The 25,932-nt window shown below is 43.2% G+C and overlaps 2 protein-coding genes across 4 annotated transcripts; both read right to left on the reverse strand.

Annotated features, from left to right (window-relative positions):
* Positions 1-110: 110 nt before the first annotated feature.
* Positions 111-9,436, reverse strand: LOC306702907 (FERM domain-containing protein 6). 2 transcript variants are annotated; one of them, XM_079168661.1, is made up of 14 exons: positions 9,299-9,436; positions 6,759-6,945; positions 6,553-6,643; positions 4,731-4,810; positions 4,466-4,542; positions 4,146-4,341; positions 3,891-4,046; positions 3,322-3,387; positions 2,831-2,899; positions 2,549-2,723; positions 2,005-2,289; positions 1,636-1,767; positions 1,475-1,554; positions 111-1,376 (listed from the first exon to the last, which is right to left on the reverse strand). In XM_079168661.1, the coding sequence occupies exons 2-14, from the start codon at positions 6,834-6,836 to the stop codon at positions 1,086-1,088; spliced, it is 1,776 nt and encodes a 591-aa protein (XP_079024787.1). In that variant the 5' UTR covers positions 6,837-6,945; positions 9,299-9,436; the 3' UTR covers positions 111-1,085. The 2 variants fall into 2 exon arrangements, with proteins under 2 accessions (XP_079024787.1, XP_079024788.1); XM_079168662.1 differs by lacking the exon at positions 9,299-9,436 and adding an exon at positions 8,628-8,821.
* Positions 9,437-10,497: 1,061 nt separating this feature from the next.
* Positions 10,498-24,624, reverse strand: fam135a (family with sequence similarity 135 member A). 2 transcript variants are annotated; one of them, XM_079168965.1, is made up of 21 exons: positions 24,368-24,624; positions 22,620-22,749; positions 21,842-21,921; positions 20,825-20,964; positions 20,245-20,315; positions 19,945-20,118; positions 19,687-19,813; positions 18,625-18,778; positions 18,037-18,114; positions 17,603-17,652; positions 16,162-16,317; positions 15,940-16,013; positions 15,689-15,843; positions 13,637-15,566; positions 13,371-13,531; positions 13,175-13,266; positions 12,978-13,075; positions 12,551-12,702; positions 12,334-12,444; positions 12,117-12,230; positions 10,498-12,002 (listed from the first exon to the last, which is right to left on the reverse strand). In XM_079168965.1, exons 2-21 carry the CDS (start codon positions 22,694-22,696, stop codon positions 11,797-11,799), a joined length of 4,200 nt encoding a protein of 1,399 aa, XP_079025091.1. In that variant the 5' UTR covers positions 22,697-22,749; positions 24,368-24,624; the 3' UTR covers positions 10,498-11,796. The 2 variants fall into 2 exon arrangements, with proteins under 2 accessions (XP_079025091.1, XP_079025090.1); XM_079168964.1 differs by having other exon boundaries at positions 16,162-16,320.
* Positions 24,625-25,932: the final 1,308 nt, after the last annotated feature.

Below are 25,932 nucleotides of genomic sequence, written 5' to 3' on the forward strand. Positions count from 1 at the left end.
GAAGTGAGAGTGACCGTAAAGGAATAGCAGTGAAGTTGTTGTGCAAATTGAAAAATCTTACATATCAAATTTAAGCCACGTATGAATCAAGTGAAGACACCCGGTTTCCTTTAGTGAGATTTAAAATTTATTTTTCACCATAATAAAAAAACGTTGCTTTAGATAAAAATAAATTGTTCATACAGTTCATACATTATTGGCATTGGAAGAAAGTGTTGAGACTTGAAACCGTTCAAACTGCGTTCATATTGGCATATTAGTTCTTTTGAATACCAATTATCATCTACAAAAGAGTGACGATAATGTCTGAGAAAAAGAAGACAGAGAGGCTTTGTCTGGGAGTTACGTAATACAAAAATACTGCAGGTTCATTATACACATTATGCACACAGCATAGTGCTTTACAAAGAATATGTTTCTGTTGTAATTACAACAGCGGGGGGAGAGTATAGAATAGAGAAGCTTTGGATGAATGCATTACCAGCTGTAAAGAGGTTACATTTTCCACATCAGCAGCTACATTGATGTAGCAGACTAATAGGAAAAGCATGACAGAGCACACTATACAAAAATAGAGTATATTAAAAAATAAGATTTTTTTTTTTTTTTTTTAAACAGTATAAAGGATTACAGGAGCACAAACTGGCTAATGCAGTTTCTCCTGAATAAAACAAGGAAATAAACAAGTGTTTACATTAGCACGGAAAAAGTCAAAATGTCCGTTACTGCCAAACGTTATGCCCCCGACATTTCAGAAACATTTTAACAGCTTATAAAAGAAAAGAAAACAGATTAGAAATGTAATAAAATAGTGCAAGTAGTATGTACACAATATACAACATTAATAAATATGCTCTGTTCACAGATTTGAAATGTTGCCGTATTAGCACCGTTCTCTAATCCACAGCTTTTTTATGAGGAGTGAGGAGTCTCGTCATTTTCAATAAAGTCTCTGCAGTTTTGAAACACACACATATCCCGTGTTGTCATCCTTCCCACATCCGTGTGTTGGCAAGCTACAAGTTAATCTGCACTGTAGATGAAGGAGTTGAAGGCGTATTTGTGGACATCAGTAATTGGCGGATTCAAAGTATGAATTCCAGGAACTGTTCATCACTTAACATGTCCAGGGAGAGGCAGTTGGTGGACCTGCGGCCATAGAAGGAAGGTTTGTCTTGGCAGTGCAAAAGAGGGTAATAGCTGTGATCGACAGGCGTCTTTGTGTTTGTTGAGGCGTCTGGGAGGCCAAAGGTGTAGCTGTGGGAGGAGTCAGGCGGCAGCGTGGTCCCCAGGGGCGCCGGAGGTGGAAACAGACGTACATCATCCAGACTGTGGCTGTGCCGATCCACGCAAACCTGTGCCCTAGATTTCAGCATCTAGAATAGGGACAGGAGGTAAAGATAAAAGCTTAATGCAATACAACAGAGAAATCCAAAAGAAAAGGAAGTCGATGGAAAGAAGAACGACGTCCAACCTGTTGTAACGTATCCTTGCTACGTGACTTCCCGAGGTCTTCATCACTGTCTGGGGGAGACGCTTGGTTTACTGTAGAGACTAAAAGATTTGGACATGAGAACAAATAATATAGTATTTGAAAAATATTCTGTAATCGTGTCATTGCCAAATTATTCATACCCGGTGAGCAAGTCTCTGAGGAGAGTTCTGAACAATCCACTGACACTCCTTCAAGAAGATCAGCCAACTGGAACATCTCATAAGGATCATCCACGAGGACCTCCTGTGGACTCCCAATGTCGGTTTGGATCTCTGGGGAAAAAAAGTTTTAGAAAGCAGATTAGAGAAATTCTGAAAACAAAAAAAAAACTGCAATTATCCCAACTGTATGGAACTAGAATTTTATTTATTCTTACATCCCTGAACATACAAGTTCAGCATGACTTACAACTGCTTTCCTGTCCACCAACTAACTATTTCATTCAACAAATGTAGCATTGGTTTACTGCAGAGGAACGGCTCAAATGTCCAGTATAGAAATCCTCTCACCTTCCTCTTGCCACCCCTCATCTTCCATCCGAGCCTTACTGCCCGTGTCGAACCCGGAGGTGCGGGAGCTGCCACGGCTGGCTGCTGAGCCCGAACTCTTCTCCGCTTGCCGTTGACCTTCCTCCTCCATGGAGGCCATCTCTGTGGAGATGCTGTGCTGGCGGGCGTCAGCTTCGATTCCAGAGCTGCTGGTGGAGTGTCGGGACAGACCGGGGCTGCTCTCACTGCCGGGGGGGTCCAGGTCCAGGTCATCGCTGATGTAGGACTCTCTGTAACGCTTTTTATCTGAAATGAAGAAAAGATAATGCCTTTTATTAAGCTCGTCTGATAGAGATACATTTGAACAGCTACTGTGCAGCAAATGGGATTATTAAAACACTAATCCTTTTGCTTTCTTTTTGTGGGAACAAGAGTCCTCTCCTCAGTTATGCTTTTAACTTTCAGTGGCTCCAGAAGAGTTCTGCTGAGTACAAGTGGCTCCCTGGCTAAACTACAATCATCACTGGTACTAATCATGTCCTCGTAGTCTCCCTCCCTCCCTTACCTTCGCTCTCCTCCAGCTGGCGTATGTGTTTGAGGGCAGGCTGGAGGCTGAGGTAGAGGCGATGGCTGCTGCTCAGGTGCAGGAGGAGGTGGCGAGAGCGAAACGATGACCCGGTGTAGTAAACCAGCTTCCTGGCTGACGGCAAGCCATCTGGCTGGATCTCGAATTTCTTACCCTGAATGGGACACTACGTTATACAGCGTGTACATAGCTAATGCCCTTTAAATAATTAACCACAATTCCACCTAATCTGAACAGAATGGAAATGAGAAGTGTGCCTACCAGGAAGGTGAGACGTCCCACGTTTGACCAGGGGAAGTCGTACAGCAGCTGTCGCATGTTGTCTACCTCCTATGAATACAAAACACACACACACAATTAAAATAAACGGCTCCAATGTTTGTGAGCAACAAGAGACGCCTGGATGTGCAGTCTACGGGGATATATTTTTACATTACTGATCAATAATCAATTGTCTTTTTGTTCACAGGAACCATCTGGGCTTGTTGAAGAGGCCAAGGGCTTCTCGAGGTATCTCACGCTCTGCTGGCTCTTTAATCAGCCAGGCCTGGAGCCCTAATCCCTCCCAGATGGCCCCTGATGGACAGATCAAACGGCTCCTATCTCCTGATGCACTGCCGTTAGTGGCCATCCCACATTCTTCACACGTCTAGTCAGAAGACTAGAGTTTGAGCAAACGCAGATTCACTCCTATATACGCACGTGTTGACGCATATGCTGCGCACCAACAACACACTCGTACATGCACGTACCTGATAAACTTGCATTCCTCGCAGGGTCAGACCGAGCAATGCCGTTCCTCTCTCGGCCTTCTTGTCCTGGACAAAATGAACGATAAGATGTCAGAGCGGCATGCGAGCGGTTCAGATGAGATAACCCACAGCTGAGCCCCTCTCCTGCTTCACTGGGCAACACTGGGGCTGCTGATAACAACACATTAAAAGTGATAGAACACCACACAATGGATGGGCCAGCCTTCAGAAGATCACTCAGTCGATGAGTGGTCTTGGAATGGGGGGAGGACAGCAAACTGGATTACACGGAAGGTTACATAACTGTCCCGTAGTCATTTGTCCAGCAAAGCTGAAATGAAGCTGTATTTGTGTTGGAAAAGACGGCACTTCAGTCAAAGGGAAGTAATGTGTCTGGAATGTCCGAAGATAAAAAATGTGCTGAAATCAAATTCCACTACCCACCCGCCTTAATAATCATAACTTATTATTGTAATGACATTGTGCAAAACACCCTGCAGTGTGGTGTGTGTGCTACACACACATCTATTCAAGCCATTAAACCTGTGATACAGAAAAGCTAAATTGACCTTTTGCAGTTTGTAAAACGTGACGGGTACGTCCTCCAGTCGACATGACTCCTTGATGAAGAGCAGCATGGCGTCACGAGAGGACACGCCCCACAGCTCCTGATGCACCTTGGGACCGTGGCAGAGGAGGTAGCTTACTCCACGCTTAGCTACAATCTACACAAGGAAGAAAAAAGGGACAGACATGGATTGGGACCTCAAAATATAAAACGTTATAATGTATTAAGTTAGTTGCTGTCGCATAGTAACACCTACCCAAGGGGGAAAGTACTCCTTGGGTTCAAAGTAAGGAGTGGCCTCCATGTCCTCCCTGGGCAGCGGGTGGTCACCGAGGTCAGCCTGGAAGGCGTACCCTGCCAGCTGGAAGTACACCTCCTCCTGCTGACGGCATTCAGAGCGAAGCACCCGCTCCCGCAGGTCAGAGTAGTACAGATGGCGTGCCTTACGTTCACTGGTACCGCGCACCAAAAGAAAAACAGGAGGGGGAGACAGAGAGGAGGACAAAGATGGATGAATATAGAAAGCTTATCCAGTAGTGAGGAAGATGCATGTAGAACATGTACAGGAGGACATACCAAAAGAGTCTACCGTTTTCTATGTAGTACTGCACTTTGAGGCAGAGCACTAGAGGCAAGGGTCTCCTCAGTAATCCCTGTAAACAGAAATAGACACGTTAGAGAAGGTCTGTGTGCATCTTTTTGTCATGCTAAGTAAAGAGTTTGGTGCATGTAGGCCACAGAACTGTGCCTCCCAATTAAACGACACGGTGAGTCACAGCTAAAACGCTCCTAATTTACTCCCATCAAAAATGTTTCACCCTTCGCAACGAGCTAGCCTTACCTTTCCAAAGTCTTGCTTCCATTCCTTGTGGAAGTATTGAGTGAGTTTCTCCTCCATGTCCAAGAAGATGTGCTCATTGTCTGGGATGGAGAGAGACAGCCAGGAAACCAGCAGACAGTTTAGCAAGCAAACCAAACCGGGATGCAACCAAGTGGAAAATGTGCCCAACAATGGCATTCATTAGCGCAAAAGAAGAAAAAAAAGCCCTTGTTCTTTCTTTTGTGAATGAGGCTACGAGGAAGCAGATGACAACAATGCTCGTTTTAATGTTTCTATTTTCAGTCGTAGCGTGGCAGCACACACACACACACACATACACACACACACACACACACACACACTGCTGGACGGGGCTCTGCTACTAACTTTGCTTCTTCCCCGGAGTCTTTGTGCTTCAGTCACATTACTGTTACTGCATTTATTATCATTATTAGTCACATTACTGTTACTGCATTTATAATCATTATTATTCCACTATATCCACGGCTGCTGTTATTGTTAGTAGTCGTCATTTTTCCATAATTTTTCTGCTTGCTACTCTCATTATATGAATAATTTGCAGTCATTTGCATTGAATGTGATGTAACTCTGTTACGTTGTTCATTCTGTACACATGACATCTATCACTCTCCTGTCCATCCTGATAGAGGGATCCCTCCTCCGCTCTCACAAAAGGTGTCTTCCTTTTTTTTTAAAGTTTTTTTGTTGGGAGAGCTGTTCCTGTTCTGATGTGAGGGTCCCGGGACAGAGGATGTCGCATGTGTACAGATTGTCGCAGGGTGTCGCATGTGTACAGATTGTAAAGCCCTCTGAGGCAAATTTGTGATTTTGGGCTATAGAAAAATAAATTGAATTGTCAGTTTAACATTCTGAAAATGTGTTTAGGTAGCTGCATTCAACAAAGCAGAGCTTTTATCCTGATATTTAGCTTTTTACGTATCCATTTACCCACGTTAATGTTGTTTTTTTTAATGTTGGCTTCTATTTCAGATGAGGGGCTAAAGTGCTGTTTGCAACCTGCGACGGGAATGAGGACGTTGTATCACTCTCAGCCTGCGCCTATGAGTCACGACACGAGCATTCTTTTATTTGAGCCACCTTATCTCTTTTGTTTAGCCAAATCATGTTCGCCGAGCCGTTTCACAACTCGTTCCTTTAACCATCCGTCTCTCCTTTCAGCCTACTCTGACTCATTGCTACTCCTTCACACCCCCCCCCCCCCCCCCCCCCCCCCCCGTCCTTCATTGAAGTCTCTGAGTAAGAGTTTAGTGAGCCGGCCTGTGTCATGACGAGTTCACCCTCCTCCTCCTCCTCTCATCATCACTCCGTCCCTCCCCTCAGTGAAGAGGGAGGAATGCAAGGGTGCATTCCAGGCTTAATGAAGTTAATATCGCAGGAATCCAGGCCTAAGTGATCGCTGAACCAACACCACAAAAACAAAAGGTTGCCTGTTCAAGCGGTGAGCCATACGAGATTACAGAAACATTAAGGAATCCGAAAGTTCCGAAACTTTTGCGCAGTGGCTAAAGTGGATTACACCGTTCAATTATGCAGACCGGGAGGGCACAATGACATGTTGTGGCTTTAGTGGAATAGCTTTTTGGCAGAAAACATTTTCCCACATTACAACATAAACAAGAGCCACTAAAAGAGTGGCGCTGCAAAGCCCTGCAGTAAACCGTCGTAATCCAAACATGATGTGTTTACGATCTAACTGAAATGCGGCATTGTGTGCATAAACTGAACAACAGTCTTCTGACAAACACTGCCGTGTACCTCTCGTGTGAACGGCCCTTTCAGGCTCAATGAGGAGTGAACTCACCTCTCACCACCGTGAGGCCAAAGAAGTGCAGCTCTTTGATTCCAAGAAGCTCTGCCACTCGATTAAAAACATCCTGTCCTGTGGACTTTGACTGCAGCAGAGAAGACAAAAGAAATCTGTATTCAATCTGCATTCACAAACTTAAAAAAAAAAAAAAGAGTGTTGACCATCTGTTATGACGTCTAGAGACTAATGAAGACACTCACCCCGACAGTGATGTCCAGCTGGTCTTTGTTGGGGAGGAGAACACAAATGGTTCTCTCCTGCTTTATGGAGGTGGACATGGTGTCGGTGATAAGTACTCTCTCGCTCTGTTAAAAGGCCTCAGCCTTCTCTTGCTTCCTCTGTCCTTCACGTTCTTATCTGTTCCCGGGATGTTCGTCCATATTGCACCTGACAAGATGACATCAGGGTGAGATAAGCAAAGGAATTGAAAAAACATGTTCAATGTGAAAGATGAGACGGCAGAGTGGAATTTAAAACAGATCTAGGTTCTGTTGTGCAACATGGTACCTTCTGCATTGATATTGCATTAGCATGCCGTCAGTCAGTCAAAGCAAAAAACATATTATCCCATATTCAGACACAGTTACATGGCTGTCTCCCATTATCCTTCCAAAACTGAATCAAATACATGACATAAATTGGTCTACCTTAAAAAAAAACATTTGGACCCAAATTATCAGCAAACGCTACAATAGAGTATGATGGAAAAGCAGAGATATAATTGGCCAAATTCAATGAGTTTATCCGACTGTAATCAAGGATTTGTGTTGTTGCAGATGAGGCTTAAGACATCAAAACAAGTGGCCGTGGTGGACCGGGACAGTCTACTCATCTGAAGCTTGCCCAGCGACGCTGACCTGAAGCCCGTACTGGTGCGAGGCTGATTAACTGATTAACGTCTCAGAATCAATTAATCTGGTTAATTACTGCCGCGCCCGCTCTGATCCCCTTAAATCCTGCTCTTGACAATTAACCAGTAAGAAAACGATATGAGGGACAAAAAAACAAACAAATGACCCGTAAGTGAAGCAGACTGCTCTTAGTTAAAAAGTAGATGACAACCAGCACGGTGGGGCAACTTGGACAAAGAAATGTCTGTTTCTCTGCATCACACTTGTGTCTTTTTACACCAAACTTTCAAGAAGTTTGGCATTCAAGCAGAGGAGAAATACGTGTGTTGAGATAAATCATGAGAAACATTATTGAAAGGTGATGCCAGTGTACAAAACAAGTTGTGGGAACTACAAAAGCATTACATTCTTAGCTCAGAGAGCAAATGATTCGTCTTACGAAATATGATTATGAACATGTTCAAACACAACCTCACTCACATCTGTGTCAGCGCAAACAGACAGGAAAAAAACCTGAAATACCAGAAGCTGGGACATCAGACTTGTTCATGAGTCAAACTATATTGTACATTTACTCTGTTAATGCAGCACGTGGTACAGAACAGACTCAAATATATGGTGTATGTTCACACTTAACACATTTATACTCACACAATGCATAAAGAAGTCTTACATCATTCTTTTTAATCACTAGTTTTTGAGGCTTCTTTAATATAATTTATGCCCATTATGAAGGTTTTGTACCTCTCTACTCTGGTTGTTCAATATACTATACGAGTGAGCATTACTGATGAAAATATAACAATGCGACTGCATGCATTTGTATATACTGTATATACATAGTCTTCAATGCATTTTATTCGGTCATCATAAACGTATTCAATAAAAGCAAATCTATGATGATAACCAAATGATAATACACTATATGTTTTTCTATTACTGAGATGTTGGAGGTTGCAGACATATGCAAACAATTTAGGAGCAATTCATGTGTGAAGCAATGAGACAGAAGGAGAAACGGAAATACGAGGAATTTGGGCTTGTGGGTGTTGTTTTGCATTGTTTTTGCATCTGCCCTGACTGAAATCTCAAATAAATAAATAAAAAACGTGTCATTGACACAGGGAAAACATACGTTTACTTAAAAGTAAAGCAGTTATTAATGCGGGCATATTACTGTACATCAATATATGCCTGTAACAGTGAAGCAACACCGACCTTAAAATCAGCCTTAAATCCAGAGCACAACCAGCTACACTAGTCTTCACTATCAGCCCAAACAGTGCTGGCTGACGTCTGCAGACATCCCCTCGCTGCTGACCAGGAGGAAACCTGGCATCACATGAGAGCAGCAGTCTGTACGCCGTATTTACCAGACTGTCATAATCCACTGCTGTCTATCGCAAACCCCTCTGCACTGCGCGAGCTCTCCGGGAGGGTGAGGGATCCGCACCGCCCGCTAAAACCGTAAAAGAATCACATAAGAGGGCGTAACGTGTCTGAATAAACAGGGGAACACCGCTTCTGATGTCCTCGCCCCACTTGAAAACAATAAGGTGAGCCGCCTCTTCAGTGTTGAAGGAGCAGAACCCTGACGGGCACAATTAACGCAACAAAACGTCCCAAGCTAGTCGCCTCTACTTCTGTCAAAGTGTCGCTGTAGCTTGGTTAATTACACATATTTACTGTATGCGTAAGCTTCCTCAAATCCGAAACAAAGCAGGAGAGGCTAAAGTAAGACCAATACCGCGATAACGTTTAACATTTAAGCAAAGGGAGACGTTTGTTTGCTTGGATGGTGCGTTACAACCTAACGCAACAAGTGCATCTCTACCTCTGGCTAACGTTACTCATTTAGCTAGCACGCTATGAAGCGGTAAGTAACTTACCGTCACATTGTACGAGGCTAAGCTCAGTCGCAGGTCTTCTTAGTGCTTTGGTCAAACTCAAAATCTACTTTTCCTATCCGAATAAAACCATGGCAGAAGTTTGGGAGGACACCAGTTCATCCCCCTCCCCATCGCGTGTTGCAGCCCAACTCCTTCAACCACCGGGCAGCCCTAACGACTCAGCCATACCATTTCGGATAGTTGTAGGGGTGCGTCTGTTGTGAGTGAATGCTTGTTGGAAATGTTCTTACTATTGTCATGTTGTATTCAATATTTTTTTGAGTCTTTCTCGTATGAGTATTAAATAATAATTACTTATACATACATGAAAATAAACGTTAATGTTTTCAACGTGGTTCTTAACAGACATGTCCCCTATTTTTAGTTGGTACAGCGATCTCGTGCTAATTAGAGGCAATAAACGTATGTGAGACTCTTGCTGTTGCGTCGAATAGGCTCCTATCAGGTTTTCCTTGAACGACTAGTGCTTAACTAGTATATCTTGTATTCTTCTGTATTTTGACCAATATTTCGGCCCCGAATGGGATTTTTTTTGTTTCCAATATTATCCGCTGTTGAAGTGGATGAATGCTGCTCCGATAGTCAAATCACACCATATGACCTATTGTCATGGCGCTTGTTATGGTGAATGTGTTTCACCCCATGAGAAGTCTTTATGCGGCTGTATTTTCTCCTTTCATGTTGGAATACAAATAAATAGGAATGTTTCTACTGGATTTAAGGCTTATTTTTATACGAATGTCTATGCTGTATTCCTGTGCGCCTACAACTTCATATTTCAATAAAGACGGGGAAGTGGTTCATCTGCCATAATCTTGTGGAAATAAGTCTCCAATCATGTGTACTTTGTTGCCACCGTCCTTCTTTTTCTATCAGCCAGTAAAATGATACATCTTTAAATATTATTGCACTGGCAGAACACAATAGTCTCCAATCAGTGGGTTGCAGATGAGGTATCGAATTCCCTTTATGTAAAAGGTGTAACATATACAGTTCCTCAGTAGGAATGACAAGTTAAAACTTACTTTAAACATGTGATCATACAGGCCTACAGTATGTAGAATAACATTAAGTGATGCGCTAATAAATGAATAACTTTGGCACTTAGAGTTGAGATACTATAACCTCTGACTTTTATTCACATACCCAGGTTCTGAGCAAAACACTCCACACAAGTTCCCACTTTTATTGTTGGTCTTTAAAAGAACACGTCACTGTGATGACACTGCCATCTGCAGGGCCGTTTGATCAATTGAAAAAAATTAAAAATCTAAACAATAATGAAAGGAGAGATGAATATCATTGAAAGAAAGGGCACCACGATAACAGAGCAAACTGCAGACACGATAGAATTAATTATACTGCTACATGTGTTCAATCATAACGAACCCAGCCCAAGAGATGTACATCAATGTTGATCAAAACTAGACTTAAATTCAACATAACAAGCGTGGCCAACGTCAGTTAGCTCGTCAAATTAAATTATTCCCCGATATAAACGGCACAGCTGAGATTGTATTAGTAGTTGATATGAAATCACGGTTTTCCTGCACTTAGTGTACTAAGCCCTGTGATTAGCAGTGACACATAAAGAAAGAAAGAAAAGTCATTTAACCAACTTCATAATATGCAGATTTAATGGTAGATTACGATGATATATAAACAATTTTCCAAGAAACATTTTTTGAATTCAAAGCAACACTTTCCAGTTCAAACACAACCACCAAATTATAACAACCAAATACTTTCAATAAAACAAGTTCATATTACCATTATGTGCTTTTGCTAAATCAAGATCATTGCTTAAAACCCCTGTAATAAAATCTTGTTATGTCGTAGGTAAAGCTTTATTCTCCCAACACCAGGTTGGGTAAATGGCAAAGAGCAGCAAGTATTAAGACCAACGCAAAGGCTGCGAAGTCTGAGCAACAATCCTCTCTCAAATGCAATCTTTGCCATTAAAAAGGATGGAAAATTGTTGATAAAAAAGTAACTTGTACAAATGACAATTCTTTCAGTACAAAAGCTTGTAAAATGTATTTGTGGTGCAAGTCTCTTAAAATCGGTGGGGAACGTTTGCAATGGTGAGGACAGTACATATGTGTGCAGACGTGACTCGGGCCAGCTCACCGAAACAGCCATTTCATTTTTGTAGCAGCTACTTTTCCAGTTCAGCATCTAAAATCAATTGAATAACTAATTAAAAGTATAAACATAAATACCACTGAAAACATAGCATATGGTGGGGAAGGGGGGAGGGGGGGGGTGTAGTTTCCTGAACACAAAAAAAACAATGTCTAAAAGATGGCTGTAGAAAAATAAAAAATGTCCATATCCACTGTGATTCCAATATAAACAACATGAAATGAAAGAAAAATTGTGATTTTATGTATTTAAAAACCAAGAAATAATCAGAATAAGGTTTCGATGCAGCGAAGTATTGGCTCCACATTCCTCTTGTTGATTCTGCCTCATTTCTACTGAAAGAACTTGAGTCCTGCAACGAGGAAGAACTTCTCCAGGAAGATCTCAGAATCAAGGACGGCAATGTGGGCGGCCCGGCCAATCAGGGAGTTGGCTGTGTTGGGCAGGGCATGTATGACATCATATCGCACTAGATTACAGTCTTTGTTCTGAAGTACTGGCAGCAGCAGGTTCTCAATCATCTCAGCATACACAGGGCCTGGTTTGGACGAGAGAAACAGGCCAAGGTTTGGTACTTTTGATGTTCTTTAGTTCATTTGTATGACGGTATACGATTTAGTTTTGTAGACATAATTATTCAATCCAAACCCACCTGTTTGTTTGTCCTTTACTGCAGTTTTGCACATTTCTATTCGAGCAGAATGATACGGGACGTAGCGATCCTGCAGTGACCCAACCAATACCACATTCCTGAAAAACTGCAGACCTTCAAAAGCAGACGAATAGCAGAAAAGTTATCTCTACAATCTCAAATTCCACATATACAGCCTGAAATGTACTTTGTTAAAAAATAAAAAAGCAAAGCTAACCAGATTTCTTGCTGAGCTTGTAGAGGAAAGTTTGGCGAGGATCAGAGTTATCACGGCATGTCAGCTGAAGGAGTGACCCGGACTTTTTCCACTTCTGCATGAACCAAAGTCCTGGGAACACACAATTAACCCGTCATTTAACAGGCTTCACAGCACAGTGACAGAGAGAGAATAATGGCAACTAGCGGTTTGCTGTTCTACCAGCAGCTAAACGTACCCGTGTTGACCAGAGCAGAGCTGTTGTACAATGTGCCGAGGTGAGGTCCAGAGAGGGAGAGGAAGGTGTGCAGCCTGCTCAGGTAACATTTAAACCTGGGCCTAGTTAGCACTGAGCGAACGATGAGGTTCCCCAAGGAGTGACCCACAAAGCTGCAGAGAGACCAGAACGAAACAACATTTATATGCACATCTTTGACTCATTTACAAAACACATTCAAATAACCGAATTTCGCGACACAATCAGATTGATAAAGTTGGCTTAAAAACATGTAAAAAGTTTGTTTAACCTTTGCAACCAGTTTCATTTTTCCATATTTATTTATGATTCTGTCGATACTGCATCATGTAGCTACCTAACGAACCACTAAAGTATTTTATTAGATAATACACTATATATTACATGTGGGTAGAATAGAACATGTTACCTTATCTTTGACACTGTGAGGTTGTATATCTGAATGTACTGGACTATTTCATCCAGCAGTCGGTCTGTCATCGAGTCAAAGTCAGCAAAAGTGTCATTCTGTGGATGAAAAGAACATTAAAAAGAAAAGACGAAGGCGTTACAGCTCATCCATGCTGACGACAGACGACAGTAGTGTCGGTGTGCTCATCCACTCACCTGGTTCCTCTCTGACATCAGGAAGTCTATACGAGCGCCCGGCAGTCCAAGCTCCAGGTAAGTCTTCACCAGTCTCAGGTCTGCGCTGTTACCTGCAGCAGTAAAGGGAACAGAAAACGACACAAATATGGGTTTTTTTGGAAAACAAAAACAAAACTAAAGGAACTAATTGACTCCAAAAGATACGGTTTCCTACCGTCCAGGCCGTGGACGCAGACTATGAGATGGATGCCTTCTTCGCAAGTTTCATCTTCCTCCAGGCTGAAGTAGGGCACAGTGGATGCCAGCTCAGACACGTCACTGTACAAGAAGCCAGGAAGCTTCAGGTGTTTCATTTCTTCCTTTGCCTTCATGAACCTGCAGAATTAGAAGAAAATAGTTGATGAATATTAATTATAATGTGCCAGAAAGGACAAATATCTGCATAAAGTGTAACATGAATAATTGTGCGAGCTGACTCACGCTTTCATGTGCGGCGTGGGTGCACATTCATACCACCGCAGGCTGGAGGAGAAGGAGGCGGAGGGACAGGGAGGTCTGCCCAAGCTACACCCGGCACTGCTGGAGGCCAGGTTGGAGCAGATGGGCGCTTTTGATAAGTCCTTTGTTTCATGGGGGTAGCCGATGCCGAGCTGCTCGAACAGAAGACCCGTCTCTGAAGCGGCCGCGGCCGCGTCCCCGACCCCGCTTTGCTCCTCGTCGGCAGCGACGCCATTGACGAAAGCGTAGCCGTCCCCTTCCTCGTAGTAACCGTTCTCGATCATCTCGTGTTCGGCCTCGTCCTCGTCCTCCTCCAGCTGAGGCCTGGCCTGGATTCCCAGTGTGATGGCTGATGTCTCCACCGGGCTGATCTCAGACGCGTCCGTGCTGGAGCACGAGCCAAAGTAGTTCTCCACCATCCCACGTTTCACCAGGTCAGTGCTGCTGGTGGCAGAGTTACTGGAAGGGCAGGCGGTATGGGGGTCACTACCGGGTTCTTTAACAGTCCCAGAACCAGCTGCTCCCTCTAGTCCAAGATCAGAAGTACTTAAGAATTTGGGGTCTGTTTCCAAGTCAAAGGGAGGTTTTATAAGATGGGAATCCCCTGCAGCAGTGTCGACGGCCGGTCTGATAGCGTCATCTCCAGAGAACACTACACTCTGCTCCTGCACCAAAACACTGGACTTCCTGCCTCGGACTTCAGCTCCACTGGAGCCCCTTGAGGAGCTTTCGCCCTCATCATCCGAGGGCAGGGAGTTGATGGAAGTGAGAGAGGACTGGACTCCGCTGACAGCGCTGGTGTTCTCTGGGTAAAGATGTTCTGCTGCCCCCCCGCTGGGCTTCTGCACCGAGCTTTGCTGAACCGGCCGTGGTGCAGGACTCGGGAGGGGCCTCTCGGGCTGGGGGGCAGCTATGCCCGATTCAGAGACGCCTAGTCCTGCAAAAGTCTGAAGCCCCGGAACCGGCTGAGTGGCGAAAGAGCTGGGCTCGCTTTCGATGCCCGAGTCCGAGAGTCGCGACGAGGCACTGGGGGCTCCGCCGTCCGGCAGCCTGATACAATCACTCTTCCCCTGGACCGAGACCAGACAGGACTGGCTACGCTGCGCTGCCTCTTTACCGGGCCTTTCGAAAACAGAGTCCACTACAGACCGCTTTGATTCACAGAAGTCTGTCTCAGGAACATTCCCGCATACGGTTCCATCAGTCCGACATGGGAGCAGAACCGTTACTTTGTCCCCTTGGTATGGGTCCTTTAAACTTGGTTTCACCTCAATCTGCTTCAGCCCAGCAGACCACTCTGGCAGCTTCTGGCCACCAGAGTCAACCTGCTGATCTTTGCAAAGCGGTTGGTTGCATGTAGCAACAACCCCAGTACCAGCCTGAGGATTGTTCTGTGCGTCTGCGTTTGTCTTTTTGAAGGAACCTCTTTGACAAGCAGCAGTACTAATGTCATCTGCGACAGAATCAACAGCACCGTCCCCACAGTGTGCTGAAGTGGCACCAGAGTCAAAAGCTGAATTTGCATAAGGCCTTAAATAACTACTCGAGTCCCTCTGTAATGCATCTCGATCCTCTTCCTGGTTTAGGGGAGCTTCCCCTTCCTTGTGCTTTGGGTCACCATAAGGAGCTTTGAGGTTCTTGTAGCCCACCAACACCACGGAGTCCTTGGAGCCCTGTCTGATCAGCTTCTTTGAGTTCTCAGTCTTTGCATTTTTCTTCAGTTTGACCGACTTGCCTTTGGACTTGGGTGGTGGATCGTAGCTGTCTGGCCAGGTGTTATCCATAGGGGCACACCGAGACTCCGGTATGGGGCTGGCTGCAGCACTGCACTCCTTGGAGTTGGGCTTGTCCGCTTTGCTGGACATGGAGCCAGTCTTCGCGTTGTGCATGCCCAGCCAGGGTCCGTCGCGATCTTCACATTCAAACCGCGTTGAACAGGAAAAAAAGGCAACAAACAAAAACACATTTGTTTTAAAACATAGTCGACGCCTGCTGACTGTACATGTGGTTGAGTGGTAACACTGTATTACTGACCTTCAGTGATAGAATCCAGGTATCTATCCTCAAAGATGATCGGCAGGGAGCTAACGTCACCATCTAGGTCTGCACATTCCACTGGAACCGGAGGCAGAGACAGGAAGTAGCTGGAGCTTTTGATAGCGTTCGTCATCTGCTGGTGACTGTGAGCACTGGTGGAGGAGAGAGCAAGAGTAAGACAAAAAAAAATATATAACTCTTTAGTCAAACACTAATATTTCATAATCTAGACAAACACTGCAACTTACTGTAGCTCCTGATACGCTAGTGCAGATTGTCTTGGATGTTCGAGACAAAAGAAAGCCTCAGCAAACCGCCTTACCTGTAACAAAAACCCACAGTATATGTTCAGATTCAGTCTCGAGTATAGTTTTGAATTAGCTATTAGATCAAAAGAGGATTCTTGTAATTCAAAAAGGTAACTTGTCACTTATTCCAACTTGTAGAGGATTTAAGAAGTCGGGACTCACTCTCAGTGAATGGTGTTCCATAGCTAGTAGGGCAGCAACATGCTCCTGCAGGGACACTACCTCCAGGAATTGTCCCCAGAGAGCCATGAGCAGAGAGCAGAGCTGGGCCAGGTTCATATTGACCAGTTCTGCCAGCTCGTCAGGAGACTCCGCTTTCTGCTAAAAAGTATGAAGACACAAGTCACCCACCAGAGGGCTCAAGCGAGCATTATTCCCTAAAAGAACAATGGCATGCAGTTCTATGTAGCAGGACTTGGCACAATGAGTAGGATTTTCCTATAAAAAAAAAAACAATGTTTAAGCACAAACACAGATAATCCCTCTGATTCATGACTCACTAGAAAAGTGTTTTGCGGTGTCTGTATCGGCAGTGACCCTGCCCTGGTCTGCCTGGATTTCATTTCCTTTTCAAATTTGCTGTGTTTTCGGGCGTCAACCCCTAAAACAACATAGCGACCACGTATCAGACTGTAACCCTCGTTGAGCCGGGGAGGAGGGGCCAAATCTGAAGGTTGTGTTTACAAAACCTTAAAAACGACAAATCCTACTCATTGTGCCGTTAATCATTTTACCCCTGAAGTGTCTCAAAGACAGTGGAGTACTGTCAGTCTTCACTTCCACAAGTGTTTTCTAAACAGTTACGGTAAGCAATAATAAATAGGCCATTATGGTTTTTCAAGTAACGTTTTATGACAAACAAATGATAGTCGTACGATCATAAAAAACCTGCTTGTCATAATCAAATGAAGCTGCATATGAAGTCTCCTAAATACATAAAGTTAATCTATTTCCATTCGTGTGTCTGTCATAACTGTTGTTGCATATCTAATATGAAATACTATATTTGGAAAGAAAGTGCTGCGCGCTGAAACACACAAGAGGAACTTGACTTGCATAATGTACCACCATCGTCTACAGAAACACATTCTCTATCACTCGTAATCGTAAGTGGGCTAAACGATCAGGACCCAACCACTAAAGAGAGGTTCTCTCACCTACACAATTATGGAATGTTCCAGAGACTAGTTTTAAAAAAAAGGTAACTCGACCAACTGTGAAGAAACATCAGAGAGCTCGCCAGTCTGCTTTACAAATGAGGATTCAGTGACTTCTCTTCTCCATAATTTGCTGACACACCTCGAGTGACCTTGGAACTATTCTCACCACTGACTCCAGTTCAGCTTTCTTTTGAAACTCTGCATTACTTGGTGATGAAAACATTTCAGCTTCATTATCCGCCAACACTGCATCCCTTGATGAAATATAAAAACATTGCAATAGTAAACCGTATTCCCTCAGCCTATGTGTTTGTGCTTCTATGTGTCCCTTTGCCATATTTCGTGTTACCTCCTCCTGCCCCATACACTTAGCACCAGGCTAGTTGCTTGCTGTGAATGTTTCTGCATCATTGCCCAATGAGGAAATATGAAAAAGGTCCTACCTTGACATGCTCACATAGCTCAGCTAGGCGGGCCTCTAAGTCGAGTTGTTCTGAGAAGGCAGAGGAACAGCATTACCAAGAATCACTTCTATAATTTACCCGTTTATTTATACAGAATGCTTTTTTCAAAAGGGTCCGTAATAAAGGCAGAATAAGGAAGTGGCGTTAGAAAGTACATTTTACATGACTTAAGCAGAGAGTCGCTAGAAATTTAGACTCTTTGACCAATGCCTAGTTCGAAAGAAAGAAAGAAAGAAAGAAGGATGGAGTATAAAGTATTTACATATGGCATGACAGCAGTTTTAAGTATAATGTCTCTGGGAAATTGGAGAAAAAGAGGAAGTGGTGTTTTCTACAAAGAGGACACTAGAGTGAAGAGGAGTCAAAGAGAGAAAGGCAGGCGGAGTTGCGGTACTGTGAGGGTCGGGACATACCTATGTAGACGTGCCTTTGACTTCGGGGATAGGGTCTTCTGAGTACTCGCTCATATAGGAGTTGCATGCTGGACTTGGCTAGTAAGATTGCACATATTTAACCTGTTTATTATTTGGTCTTCTGTGAGGGGTTAGTATCCGTTTAATTGTGTGGGTTAGCTTTAGTGAGCCACAGTTACAACGATGACTTGTATTTAGGAGATGTTACAATTCGGCTTCAGTTTAGTAGTTACCAGACCAAGATTAGTTTTGTAAGTATAATGAACTAAGATTAATTAAAGACAGTTAGATTCCTGAATTAACTGAGCGGGTTGCTGGTTGCGTCATCTGTTCAGAGGGTAAAATAAGTCAATGTGTAGGGATCAGGTGAAATGATATGAGAACTCAACAAACACCGATGCTGAAAAGACAAAACAATGAAAATCCAACCAAAGAAAAAAAAAAAAAAATGATTCAGAAGGTATTGTACTGTATGCCTTTGAGAATACTTCTTCTCAGTGCTGGAGTTGAAAAAAATAACAATAAATAAGTCTGGGATTTAGGATTTCATACAACCTGTGACATGACAGTGAAGATAGTGCTGTGTACCTAGTTCCATGCGATGGGAGGAGGGCAGGTCCTTGGTAATGGAGGTGAAGTAGTCAAAGAGGCCCTGGTAGGCCAGCAGGAGGTTGGAGCAGAGGTCATGGTGCAGACTGAAGGCGTGCTCCAGACAGTGGTCAGTCACCTGGAACGTCCGGCCCTGAGGGATCACGAGGGACACAAAACACGGCGTAGATTACTTCATTCTGGAAACGATATTAAATTACTGCTGTTCTAAACATCCTAAGCAGTTGTAAACGTTAGGTTCATAGCCTTTCCCAGGGGTGGAAACATGATTCTTGATGATGAATTCAACATTGATCTATAGTATTATACCCATGTATCATTATATAAAAGGAGAAAACAGTTTAAGACTGTATTACAGTAATCACCACAGCCCGAAAACATCCCAACAGATTATCCTGCCGGTTACTAGACATTTATTAAGTGTGCGATATCCGGGGGTCAACACTTTATTGTGCTTTCTGCACAGATGCCCGTCGCGAAATGAATAGCGGTCGATGTGTTGTTGTTCCCAAGCTGCCCGTTAGTGATGCATCAAGGAAGGATGAGGGTTATTGCCTCTGCTCTGTCCGAATGACTCCGGTACATTCACGCTACTGCATCTCAGGGGCAGCTTTAGCCACTCTGGCAGGAGAGGCCAATTACTCCTGGCCAAATGTGACAATGGTCTGATGGATGCCCGACACTTCTCCCTGTGCTTCAGACGCAATGAATGCAACACACCATTCCACCGGAGGTGAACAACTGTCAAATCCACAGCACAGTCCATGTAATAATAAAAGGGCTGCGTTACTGGCAGGCAGCCTTGCCTTAACAATACATGCATGGTTGCTTTTATTCTTTCCTCATAAAAGGAAGTATTATTAGGTATATGACAACCATTTACTTTTTATCAAGTGCTTAATTTAGCCCTTTTGTGTTACAGCAAGCTTGTAAAATGATACAACGGTGGCATCCTTCAGACCTTCATGACAACTCAGTAGTTGAGAGGCACCTCCAAATGAAATACAGACGTTGTCCTCGCTATGAAGGGGGTCCACTTACGTCTGCCGATACTTGCTTGACGTAACTGCCCCCGAACACCACATTCTCCAGAGGTGGGATGACGGAGTCTTTGCTCTGCGGTGGAGCGTTGCGGTTCAGCCATGTGGTTTTCACCGGTCGAGGCAAACTAGGTAAACACACAGAGTGACGTCAATCTCTGCTAATCACCACGAGAATTTAAACAATAGTAGAATAACATGACGGAGATCCATGAAAGCGCTGCAGCACTTGTTCTCTGGCGTTAAGTAGCAGTCTGACCTGATAAGGGGCTGATGGAGAGCCACTAGGGAGGCATGGATGGCTACAGACATGACAGACAGGTGGAAGTAGTCAAACATGACGTTGACGTGTTGGTGGATGCCTCGCTGAAGGCTAAAGTGCAAACGAAGTGTGCGGCCACTGATGTTCTGTAGAGAGCTTGGATCATCTGGCCTGTGGAAGTTAAATAAAAGGAAGATACAGAGGAACACATTAGTGCCTTATTTTATAAGGAGGTGCAAATATCAAATTCACAAACACTGAAAAAGGAACACGCTGTTAAAATGTTGCAACACCTACGTGTAGTCACCATCTGTGAAATATAAATCCAAGAATAGCTGGAAATCAATGTCATTGAGGGACTCTTCCACCTGAGAATATTGAAAAACAGAGGAGACAGTCGGATTTAGAGCCAGTGTGTTAGAGCGTATGGTGTCCCTAGTCCATCAGCAAGATCTACACAATACCATTCAAGGTGTGTCTTTTTAATTTGACGGCACCAGCTCTAATAAGCCGGATGCATTTCGAAGCCGTCGGTGATCGTAATCCGTCACCCTGATGTCAAAAACACTCCGATGTTAGAACAGTTGAACCTCAGCACCAAAAACAAGGCTCGAGCAGCACAAACGAAGCAGAAGCTTTCTCACAGAAGATATTCATCCTGACAGCGTTTTTGCTGGTGGATCAAAGAATCCCTTTGAATCCATTTCTGTGACATTTTGCAGGTGCATCATGCTTCTAATGTACTGCTCTTGGTTGAAGACAGCGCAGCACCACAAGCATCACCTCTGTTTCTTTTTAAAGTTGAGATGAAATAATTTTATATCACATCCCTGATCATATTGTGCACCGATTTAAAATTATACGCAGAGAAATGTACCTTCTTCTCATCCAGCAGCATCATCACTTTGAAGAGGAGGACGTCGTTGACCACAACCTCTTCATTCTTGTAGAGGATTTGGAAAGTTTTGCTGCAGATGACATCATCTTGGACCGAGGCGGGAAACGCCAGATCAGAGCCTAGACAAAAGCCACCAGAATTAACTGTGTGTTTAAGAAAAATATAAATGATTATAGCAAACCAGTCTGCTTTAGAGTATTTCTGTACACACTTTTAGAAACACGCGCACCGAGCCATTAGTATGTCAGGTGTTTTTGCACATGGCTGACAAAGATGGAGACACATCTAGCTGGATTTTGCAGATCCCAAAAAAAAAAAGGATCATAAACGAGCAAACCTACAGATAATAATCTTCATAGAACCGGTGCCAGGAATTATCCGACCTCATCAGGTCTCCATTGAAGATGAAAGTGTAGTGAAGAGCCGTTTCCCCGTCTACTCTACTGAGCAAGGCTTTCAAAATACAAATAGAATTTAAAACATTTAAGCATTGGAACTACACACCCCTTGATGATCCCATTTATTTATGAAACACAAATTGAGTGCTTTGTGCGAATTGAGCAGCGCAGGTCTCTAAGCAAGGGGGGGGGGCGTGTATGCACTAAGCCCGAGAGGAATAATGAGAACAAGGATCGGCCTGTGAGATAAGCCAGTGCCCCACCAGCTCCCCGTCAACAAAACAATAAGTAAACCAAATCTGCAATAACAACTTTCAGCGAAACGGTGCTAACATCAGAGAGCTTAAAGAGATGTGTGCAAGGCCACCTGAAGTATAAGTATGACTTAATTAGTGTCACCTGCCTTCACAGGGACACAAACAGCATTACTTTGTGCATACTGCAAGTTACGAAGCATTGCTGCTGCTTTTATGCTGTTAATTGGAGAATTGAAAGGAAAGGGGCGGGGCTTGAGTTGACCAATTGGAGCCATAAAGGGTACATGAATCCTTTTCAAAGCACAGAAACGGTCTCTTTGCCTCATCTGAAATGTATTTACCTCCCGGGTGAAGCAGGCTGGTCTCTACTTTGTGTGGAACCCGGGGCGACACCTTCAGACCGGCACGAATCTGGTAGAAGCTGAAAATGCAGACAAACTGTGTGTTAGCTCGGTCCAAAGCAGCATCCAAACCGCACGGGTCAGCCACGGGCACTTGCAAAACGACACTACAACTTTCGTGAATAAACAATGAGCACTTTCTGCTGCGGTCACTCGGGTAGTAAACGAGCCGCAATTTTGATTACATGAAGCTCTGTCAATAGAGGCTTCCTAAGACATCCATTTTTTAGGTTTCACTTAAACACAAATAGCTTTATGATTTTACAATCCCTACAACACCACAGTAATCAAGATGTATTAAAAATCTAGTGGGAGGTGAGTCAGATAGCTCTGCTTCCTCTTCGTCGATTAGACGAATCAGCCGTTTTGGTCTTAGTCGACGAAAGAATCCTTTAATCAATTAGTCTCTTTTTAAAGCTTTTTTCATGCTGAATGAAAATATGAACATGTCTCTGGTGAACACAAGGTTTTAAATGGTGCTTTTAAATGATTCTTTGTGGAGAAACTCTCCAAAAAGATGACAGACTCCCCCAGATTGTCTGGGACACTCATGGACTAGATCCCTCTAAAGCGTGCCATCATAGCTGATGTTTTTTCATTAGTACAGTAAGCTTGTCTGTAATGTAAGTTAGAAAAACACTTGGTGAAGCATGAATGAATTGCCACCTGTTGGAAACACATGGCAGAGAAAGAGCAGAGCCAATGAGACGACACTCACCCTCTTTGGAACAGGTCCACGTTGTAGAACTTGTGGAGCTCCACAGAGAACTCCACTGTGGCCTGGACTTCAGTCATCTTCGTCTCTACAGGCAGGGGAGCCTCACATCATCTGGGATACACCTGTAGGCCTACAGGTTAAACAAAGCAGAATTGGTAATTTCAGCTCCAGGATTACTCTGTAAAAAACTATCCTCGGGGCCTAATTGGTTAACAGCCCTGACAATTATAGCATTAGTATGACAGGGTCAGGGAAAGTATTATAAATAGCGTTGCCAAAAATAGGCCTGAAATACAATGTTACCAATTGGTCGTGTTCGAAATAAACACAGACATCCTCGTCATTAGATGCAAATATTTTTAGCTCAAGCCCAATTAAAGAAAAAGGCCACGTAAGTTGTTTTTGGCTGTAGTGTGTGTGTGTGTGTGGTGGTGGGGGGGGGGGGGTAAAACTGGCAAAAATAATCACACAGACGGTCCCTAAATTAGTCATGTAATGAAATGAATAAATCATCCACTGGCAGACCACGAGGCATTGTATTCATGCAAGTGAAAACCAATATGAGATGCAAACGGCCACCAGGAATTTGACCTGGTTGTCACAGATGCTGACCTAATGCAGAGCGAATAGTACCGGTTATCTTTAAAAGCCGTCCGTTTAAAACTAAATTAAACCGGGCACGAAACAGAGGAGTTACAAGGACACGAGTAGTTTAAATGAATAAACTGGCATATTTATGTTTTAACTTAGGGTTTAATTCCCTTTATCAAGACCTTGAAATAACCACTTTAACACCGTTTTACAGAAATTGGAACAAATTACTATTTTGGCAGACAGAATGAATCAAGCTACCAAGTACAATTTACACCAAGCTGAATTATTCATTCATGTCAAACTACTGACAGCTGCTTTGTAACTAGACTGTGAGGTGAACAATAATGACACTGAAGGAGGGGGGGGGGGGCATTGTTAAACCTGTACAATAGACAAACAGTTCTCCAGTTTCTAATGGAGGAGTCTATGGATATTTACACAAACATCTCTGCTAAGAAGAAACTCAAAAGGAGCAACTGTACACGTAAGGTGTTGACTGTTTAGAAGGCTGACACGTTGGTGCCAATGCGGATGAAACGTTTGTAAATACACTCACAATCAATAAAAAAATTTAAATTTGGAAAAAATGATAAGAAAACAAAATGCCACATTTACCAAATCAGCCCCCAAAAATGTATATGTAGCCGGTACTTCATATAATTCAAGTCTACACAACTAAGACAGCTAACGCTAACGTTATAAGTCTTATTAAAAATATATATATGACAAGGCCTTAACATACTCCGGTTAATAGTTTCTTCTTTAAAAACGGGAATCTGTACGTCACCAGCTAAAACCCCAAAACTGAGACAGACCCATTTTGGAAAAGGGAGCATCTATTAAAGTTGTGAGTTAACGTTAGCTGCATTACTGTGACTGGAGTAAGTGAGGTGGCACAGGTCCCTGGCATGTGGGCACAATCTCGGCAAGGGTATTTTATGGGTTACAGGTGGGAAGCTAACGTTAAATATTGTTGCCAAGGGCCCACAAACGCTCAGGAACGATCTGAAAAACACACAACATACTAGACCAACGGGGAAATAAACTATTGCTCGTAGCTAGCTAACAGTAACAGTTAGCGTAACATTAGCCACCCACCGAACAGTTATCAGCGGGTCTAACATTAGCCGCAAAAGAAAGCTAACGCTACTCACCATTGCGTTGGCAAGCTAACAGCAGCTAGCTAACCAACGTTAGCTCCAATTTCAGTCCTCTCGCCGTCCTTTCGCTGTAAGCTGCGGACATAAAACACTACTGTGCTGACTATGTCACGTCCTAGTTAGGCACGCGTTAAAGGAGAAACGCCCTTACAATGACACACAGAGTAGAGTGGCCATGGATCTCCATGAACAGTGTTGTTTGTGTTTGCTAGCCATCAAGCTAACTGTGCAAAATCTGAAGAGCTGACAGCACCAGCAAGCGCTGCTCCACCTGCACGCTCACGAACATTTAACTGCGCGTTACTGCACATACCAGAGACGCAGTTGACGCACATGCAAAATTGCTACCTATAAATAGAGCGTTGAAGTGTTGGATGCATGTGATGATAATAATGACAATATTATCATTATTACTATTATTATAAATTGTATTATTAGCCGTAAACAGTTTTTGAAAAATAAATATATATGTCACTTGTTATGTGGAGGTTAAAACAACTGCGTTTTTGTTCTCTGTGTATATCAAATGAGTTGGCTTTTTATTTCCTTGCACTAACGGTTTAAAATTCTGAAAACAATTTCAAAAACAAACAGCGTTTCTTGGTAATAAACACAATGTATTTGAATGGATTCTGGATGCTTTCACTACAATTTAAAGATACTCCGCCTGAAAAGTCCTCCACCTTATTTCAGGAATTGCAGAATGATAACTTTTTCCTGCCACTCTGTCTGACAGAGCAAACCCAGCTCGAATTGCTTTTTAGTCAGCATCTCTTGATTTTCAGTTTGGACTGCACTGGAAGAAATGCTGTTTGAATACCGTGCAACCATAGAGATCACAGAGAATGCACTTCCCAAAAATGCTGGACAAATAAAGCCAACGCAGGGTAACATCATCTTTTCCACAACTAATTTACCTCTATTATTACGATTTTGTACCATAAGAAATATGGTACAAAGTCTTAATAATAGAACAAAAAATGGGGTACAATACTGTAACTTTGTACTTGAAAAAGCATTAACATTAAATCCAAGGTGGGAGTAAATTAACTCCAGTGGAATGTAAAGTTGACACTGTGGAGACTGTTGACTCACTCCCCCAAATAAATGACAGTCGAGCCTATAAGAGACCCCTCGCTGTGACCTGAAGGCTTTCACTCTTGCTGAGGGAGCAACTATCTAGAGTCTTGTTCTCTCCTTGCAAGCCGATCTATAGAAACATCCTGCAGCAGGTGTTTTTTTCATTTCCAGATGAAGCTATGAAATGGGTGGAGTCAAAAGGTAAACAATTTATGTAACAGTGACCTTGTGAGTGTTATGAATGACATGTAATTGATGCCAACACTGTGGCAGTCTATAATTTCAATTATATATGACAGGCATAATACAAACAAATACATTTCTAACTCAAACTGAACAGCTATGTTTTTTTTCTGATTGCATTCCAGAAATGCCCTTCTGTACTCGTTGTGCTGTTGCTATTTGATGCCACAATATCTTTGCACAGGACTTCATTCTCAAAGTAAGTATAGTCTTCTACACTGCAAGGTGCAATTGGT

Source organism: Pholis gunnellus (genome assembly GCF_910591455.1).
Source record: "Pholis gunnellus genome assembly, chromosome: 11".
Taxonomy (NCBI): domain Eukaryota; kingdom Metazoa; phylum Chordata; class Actinopteri; order Perciformes; family Pholidae; genus Pholis; species Pholis gunnellus.